We start from the raw sequence: 7,133 nt of genomic DNA, 5'->3' as shown, positions 1-7,133 counted from the left end.
AAAAAAAAAAAAAAAAAAAAAAACAGACAAGTAATCTGTACCTTGTAGAAAAAATTAAAGTTCAGCCTTTGAAATCAGATGTGCAAACTGAAATGCTGCATAACACTTAATGAGTTTTTCTGTTTATGTTCCATCATAGCTAGGATCTGACATACAGGTTAATGTAGCAGGGACACTCTTAGTTGCATTAAAACACAGTGTTAAATAACAAAAAAAAAAATACAGCATTAGCTAGTGAAAGGAAAATTACATGAAGAAGTTTTGATGCAATTTTTTAGGTGAGATCATCTTTCAGGGACACTTCATGCTCAGCTTTTGATTTCTTCAAACTAGTAATTTTGCCTACTTTATTCTAATTCTTATTTGTCTACAGATGATTCCAAGCCACATCCTCCTGCAAATCCTGGAGACACTGGTAAGACTGATCAAACAGGAATTTCTGAACCACAGAAGAATATTTGTTAGTCCCTTCTAGTCCCTTTGAACATTACTGTACTGTGCTGTACAATGTCTTAACATCTTCTTTTTTTTTTTTTTTTAAATCTCTCTTCTGTGATTAGATAACCCCAAGCGAGATCCACCTAAAGGCTCTGGTAAGGCWTCTAGCACAGACTTCTGAATCCTGACTTGGTTTTACTGTCTGTTACACTTGTAATAATTGATCCTTGTTAATTGCCTGCTATGTATGTCAGATGTGGCATACATCAAACATTGAGGATTGAGGAGATGTTATCCTGCAAATAAGCTTTGCACCAGTCTTTAAATTCCATTACAAACCTGTTGAGTCACTTTCACTTAAAACCAGGATGGTGTGGGGAAGAGGCGGGATGAGACAGTGTGTATGTGCTTGGGGCAGTGCTGTTGTCAGCTGTCTGTGGTGGAGCACCCATGTTTTGGATTGAGATCTTTCTTCTTTACAAACTGAATCTCTTCTAGTCATGCTAAAAAGGTAGTAGGAACTGCCTATGATCTTTATTCCTAAAGGATCTAAATGAAAGGTAAAGTTCCAAGGTAAAGGGTTGCTTATTTTTTAATTTAAAGGCCCAGTTAAGAAATAGAATTATTTGGGTTTGAAAGATAGGCTCAAAATTCATGTCATTCCCTGCCAGTTGTGCTTTAGAGGTCCTCTATGTCTTTGCCTAACCCAGAACAAAACAGATTCAGATGGCTGCAGCTGTGATGCAGCCATGCATCCAAGAACATGGTGGTAAAGAGCCCTGGAATGCAAGCCTCAGTTTTTGTTCTTTCACCTGCCTGATTTGTAGCAGATACTTGAATTTGAGTCTTGCATGCATCAGTGCAGTGCTTTTGCCACCCAATTAAAATATCTTCTGATGCAAAAATTTTAGTTTTTCTGCTTGAAATACATATCCTTTACATAAACTAAAGATTTATTTGGCAGCAGAGAGGAGGAGAAGATGCCATGAAGAGACAGGAAGGCTCCATGAGGTAGATTTTGTTGGAAATAGAGAGGGACTACTTCAATGTCCTGTAATAAAACAGAGAAGGGAATTATATTTGGACTATTWGTGACTTAGAGACCCGGTTCTGAAGAATCATTCACAGTTGCAGCCTTGAAAATGAATGGTCCTTTTTTTGTCCATGATCTTTCTTTGCTTTCACAGGATAGTGAGATTTGGGCTATTAGAGTTAAGCAGCTTAGAGAGCTTGCTTAACCTGATTTGTGCAGTACTACCTGCTCTTGGACACTGGCTTCTCTCAGTTGTTCAGGAAGTCCAGAGAAAGGAGCACTGCTGTCAAACTGTGTAGTGCTGAGCTGATATTGCGAGGGCTTTTAAAAGGTTAAATGTTCTGACTCTGGTGCTGAGCTTAAAACCACCACAAATTCAGCTGAATAGTCTTGAGAAAATTTCCATGTTAYTATGTGCCTTGGTGTGCCTTTTTCACTGAACTTAAAACATGGTAATGTTATTTCCATTTTTTTTATAGACACATTTGATGACTTAGATCTATTGGATGGCAATTCACCAAAAGGAGGAGGTGATGGCAGTGGCAGCAATGGTAAGATAGCAGGTTGTGCTCCATATYGTTTCTATAGCTACCTGAGCTTTTGATAAAAGCTTGCTCATTAGCTGGTTAAACATGCTGTAATTTGCTACGCCTTTGATTCTGGTATCTGAATCTTAAGAGCATACCTCTGAGTTAAAAATTAATGTGTTCTCTCTGCCAAAAAAAMCCTCAAATATTTAAGGGGTTGGTCTAGAGCAAAAACTGTCAGTGATTTTTACTGTTACACTAAAAAAGATGGCTTCTAAAACTRAAATGTGAATGCGGTGCCTACTTCAAAATTCACCATGAATATAGTTCTTAAGGTCACCCAAGAGCTATTTTTAGATCTTCTGTGACATACTGTCAGTTTCTTTTCATTCTTGTAGTTAGGAAGTCTAGGAGTGGGTCAGAAGAGGGTCTGCCTTACGTTTTGAAAGATTTCCTTTGTCCCACGGGATGAATTGATCTTTACATTGCTAAGTGATCCTTAGTTTTCACTTTACTGTGGTGGTGGTGGTGATGAGGAACAGGCTGCCCAGAGAACTTGTGGATGCCCCATCCCTGGAAGTGTTCAAGGCCAGGTTGGATGGAGCTCTGAGGTTTAGTGGAAGGTATCCCTGCCCATGGCAGAGGGTTTCAAACTCACTTATCTGTAAGGGCCCTTCATATGATTCTGTATAGGGTCTGTCTACTCTGAGCAATATAAAACCATTTCATAGCCTGCCTAACTTTTTTTTGGTAATTTGTTATGTCAAGTTGCTATGGTGCAGCACAGTACAGAGATGGTCATTGGAACCAAGCTGGAGTAATGATGATCCTTAGGATGGGACTGCTGATCCCTGTGTCCTTTATTGCRACTTTAGTATTTCCAGATAAGAGTTAGTTTAAGTATCTTGAGATGTGCTAATGGTTACTGACTTCTTTGAAGAGTTGTCCCAGAGATTACTGTTGTCACATTTTTGGGTAGCTTTTCCCTTCCAAGATTCCTTTGGGACAGTACTTGAAAACTGGCAGGGGCAAGAAACATCTGTAGAGACTTGTGCGGCGGTTTCATCTGCACAGGTTCCTGCCTCAGTGGTACAAGTTGCATAGTGACAAATAGAGTTAGGATTTGTAGAACTTCTGGCTTTGCTTGTGAAGAGAATTGCAAAGCTATTTAGTAGATGAGGCTGGGATTTTAGGAAAAGATAGTTGGTTCCGTGGAAATACAGCTGAATGTTACTCTGAAGTTATACAAGAGCTCTGTGGTGGTGCACAAGCTTGTTAAACCAGATTGCACAAATGTTCTGTGCTCGTTTTGTAGAAGTGCTGAGCACTCAAGGCTGGAGTTGGCACCACTCTGAACTGTGCTTTGGAAACAGAAAGTTTCAGTTTAGCGCTGTATGGATATAATAGATGGTTTGTAATTTTGCATAATTAATTGATGAAAGGGTTGTCAATTATGATGTGTTATTTAGACATATTAAAATGTAAACTCTTCATTMATTTTTACAGAAAGAAAGGGTCCAACTCCAAAAAATGGCCAAGAAGATGAGGGTAAGTGCATGAATTTGTGTGTATGATGGTGTCTAGATAAATTAACCATGTTTTCTGTGGGTTTCTGTATTGCTAATGTTTTGCTAGAATGGTCACTGCTGGGAGTGGGTTACAATTAGAATCTGTTGTGGCATCTGGAATTCTTACTTTCAAGCTCTCCTTTCATAACTCTTTAAAATTTCTATGTTGCAAATTATTTTTAAGTGTTAAGGTTCCAGAGGTGCTGGTGCAGTGATTGCATGCATACAAAGTAGATATGGCTATGAAAGGATAGCTTTTTTAATTAGTGGAACTTAAAACAGGCATGCTTAAGTTAAAACTGGCATTGCTAAGAAATCAGTGGTTATAAAATSTGAGGATTCACTTTTCATTATGCACAGAGTTGATGATTACATTTTCATGTAATTTCAGTTTTAYGGCTTTTGGAAGTRTTCACAGGGTTTACTCTGAGACAATCCAAGTTAGAAATGGCTTTCAATTCTGAAAAATGTGTACAAACATCTCTGTTTTTTTCAGCTTCTCAGGGAGCAATAGCTGGAATTGTAAGTGCTGTGGCTGCTACTGTAATTGGAGCAGTATCTAGTTTCATTGCTTACCAGAAGAAAAAGCTCTGTTTCAAGCAAAGCGGTAAGAATTCTAAGTTAGTTTTGTTTCCTACTGTCTAAAGAGAGACAATTTTGTGTTCATATGTGCACTATAAATTGATCCTGTTATACCTCTACCATGTATATTAAAATTAATGTGTGCAGACAAAACAAGGGCAAGTCAATTGCTATCAGTAGCCTGTCTTCTTCAGTGCTATTTATTCTCTCAAATTATCTCTATTTATCAAGAACCTCAAATATAAGAGAATTTGAATGCTAAACATTTGGTTTTTTTTCCTAGCAGATGAAGAGAATGTAAATATGGACAGCCACAGGGGAGCACAATCTGAGCCACCTGGTAAGACACAAATCTAAATGGAAGATCAGCTCTTTGGTAGAGATCCTATTAAATGCACTTTATTGACATCTAACATACTGGAGAAAATGTGCTGTTTTATTTTTTTAAAAAAGCAGACAAAAACCCAACCAGTGTTGGTAGAAYAGGGGCTAACAGTATGCTCAGATGGCCAAGAAGGCCAGTGGCATCCTGGCCTATATCASCAAGTGTGGCCAGCAGGACCACATTGTCCCATTATACTTGACACTGGTGAGGGCACACCTCAAGTTGCTGTGTCCAGTTCTGGGCCCCTCACTTCAGGAAAGACATTGAGGTGCTGTAGCATGTCCAGAGAAGGGCAGCAGAGCTGGGGAACAGTACAGAACACACGTTGCAATAAGGAGTGGCTGGGGGAGCTGGGGGTGTTTAACSTGGAGAAGAGAAAGCTCAGGGTCATCTTTTCACTCTCTACAACCACCTGAAAGGAGATTCTAAGCAGGTATGTATCATCACTTCTCCCAGGTAAMAAGTGATGGGACAAGTGGAAATGGTCTCAAACTCTGCCAGAGGAGGTTTAGATTGGATATTTGGAAAAATTTCCTTATGGAAAGGGTTGTTAAGCATTGGAACAGGCTGCTCAGGATAGTAGAGGAATTGTCATCCCTGGAGGTATTTAAAAGATGTATAGATCTGGCACATAGAGACATGGTTTAATGGTGGACCTGGAAATCCCAGGGTAATAGTTAAAATGGATGATCTAAAAGGTCTTTTTCAACATAAATCATTCTGTGATCTTRTGACTTTACCATGATGACAAACTTAGAATTGAATCAAGCATTCAGTTCTGACAATATGGTCACTCTTCTCTAGCTTTTTTTGTTGAACGGGTTGGTTTATTGCCTTGAGAAGTTGTGGAAATGTTAAAAATTAGAGAAGGTGAAGAACTGAATTTTTGTCTGCAGAAGTATTGGAGGCAACTGTGAAAACCTGCTCTTTCAGTGTGATACATAACTGCAGTTGGAAGTTTGTTAGTGTATGTTTCTGATTGGAATCTGAAACATTTTCTGATTATAAACTGATATAGAACACTGCAAGACTGTATATTAAAAATTAATGACGTTTGGACAGAGGTGAAACTACATGGGAGGCAAGGAGGACTGAACTCAATAGCATGTTGTAATTAAAGCATTCTCTGTTGTGAACGGAGAATGATTCTTGTATGAAAGAATCATCACATCATTGATCTTTCTATGAAGGTGAGAGATGTGGAAAGATCTCTTTGAAGCAACAAACACTGACAACGTCACCCTTCCATGTTTGGCTGTGTAGGGAACTTGGCTGATGGAACAGGTGATCAACTCCAGGAATCTGTGGATAGAACTAGAGGAAATGGTATAGGTGTAAACTTGGTCTTCTAACCCTTGTGACCAGTCAACAAAGGAGGAAGCATGTAACCTCATGCTGAATTAGTGGATGGTTTTGAAATACTGAGTATTAAAATTTCAAAGCAGCATATATTTGCAGTACGTTATGTTGTGATTTTAATCTAAAACCTGCAAAAGTATTTCTGTTTATTTAAATAGTAAAAAAATATTATACCTTATTTCTCTCAGTTATTGCATGAGTTTGTTATRAACTTCCATGTGGTTCATTATCTTCTTTATAAACACTTTGCCGTTAAGCTGTTAACTCTCATCTTGTGACTGGCTCTAAGGACTGAAGAGAGTCAGGTATCCTCAATTCAGCTGTGGGCTAGTGAAGCAAGTAGTATCAAAGACCTCTACCAAAGGCAGTTAAAAAATGAGTTRTAGTTGGGATATGCCAAAATTTTAGCCAAGATTCGCCAGAAATCAAATTTGAAACGTGTCAGATGATGCGTACTTTATTTTAACCATTAAAGTCATGCTTGGCATATTACCATATATGATCACTCCTACCTACATATTGATGTCATATTACATCCCAAATTTTGTACCTCTATTATATTTTGCATGATCATGTGTTGAGCTAAAAGACGAGCAGCCGTGGTCAGCAYGGTGCTGCTGCTGATCTCAGTTCTGGGAGTGAGCAGATGTTAGCTCTGCTTCTGGTAATAGATAYACCTACACAGCTTCCAGTTAGAAGCTGTTTTGCATTAAGCTGGGTCACATGGCATGGCARATTAGGTCTGTAGTTTTAAAATTTTATGTAGACTTATCTTTGACTGCCTGAAAATGTAGTTAACCTAGGAACTTTATTTCAGTAACTTACTTTTTGTATGTATGAGTTATGCAGCCTCTGCCTCTGCAAGAACTGCAAGCCTAAACTGAGTGTTGGGTTACACTGCAAGTCAGATGTGGTTATTTGAGTGAGAAACCTGGGATGTAATATCCCTCGGTATTTGGTATATTGGCTTCACAGAACCAAGCCTCTGCTTAACTAAATTTATCACACATTGTCAGACGTCTACTCGAAGTTTGTTGACTGCATAAACTGTTGCATAGTAATGCATGACTTGCATTGTATGCTTAGAGCACTAATCTTGAATTGTTTTTCACTCTTCAGTTCAGCGCACACTTCTGGAAAACTAAATAAAAGAAAGAGTGATGAAGAACAGATCTTTGGAACTGGATAAAAAACCTGCAATTCTGCCTGAAGAAAAAAAAAAAAGGAAAAAAAAAAAAAAA

The 7,133-nt window shown here is 38.4% G+C and overlaps 1 protein-coding gene and 1 long non-coding RNA gene across 3 annotated transcripts in view; one reads left to right on the top strand and one right to left on the bottom strand.

The window, feature by feature from the left end:
• The window catches only part of LOC130577909 (uncharacterized), a 15,919-nt gene that overhangs the window by 2,986 nt on the left and 5,800 nt on the right, over positions 1-7,133 (bottom strand). The gene's annotated exons all lie outside the window — the stretch shown is intronic.
• The window catches only part of CD99 (CD99 molecule (Xg blood group)), a 26,190-nt gene extending 19,057 nt beyond the window's left edge, over positions 1-7,133 (top strand). Inside the window, exons 5-11 of one of the 2 annotated variants that reach the window (XM_057373586.1) lie at positions 374-415; positions 561-593; positions 1,951-2,022; positions 3,505-3,546; positions 4,063-4,173; positions 4,432-4,488; positions 7,012-7,133. In XM_057373586.1, the coding sequence (XP_057229569.1) occupies positions 374-415; positions 561-593; positions 1,951-2,022; positions 3,505-3,546; positions 4,063-4,173; positions 4,432-4,488; positions 7,012-7,037 (383 nt within the window). In that variant the 3' untranslated portion in view covers positions 7,038-7,133. The remainder of the gene's footprint in view (positions 1-373; positions 416-560; positions 594-1,950; positions 2,023-3,504; positions 3,547-4,062; positions 4,174-4,431; positions 4,489-7,011) is intronic. The other variant, XM_057373587.1, reaches the window with a different exon arrangement.

Source organism: Malurus melanocephalus, unplaced genomic scaffold, assembly GCF_030028575.1.
Source record: "Malurus melanocephalus ecotype Western Australia unplaced genomic scaffold, MMel_1.1 scaffold_202, whole genome shotgun sequence".
Classification (NCBI taxonomy): Eukaryota; Metazoa; Chordata; class Aves; order Passeriformes; family Maluridae; genus Malurus; species Malurus melanocephalus.
The sequence above is the reverse complement of the archived record's forward strand: the minus strand, read 5'-3'. Positions and strand labels throughout refer to the sequence as shown.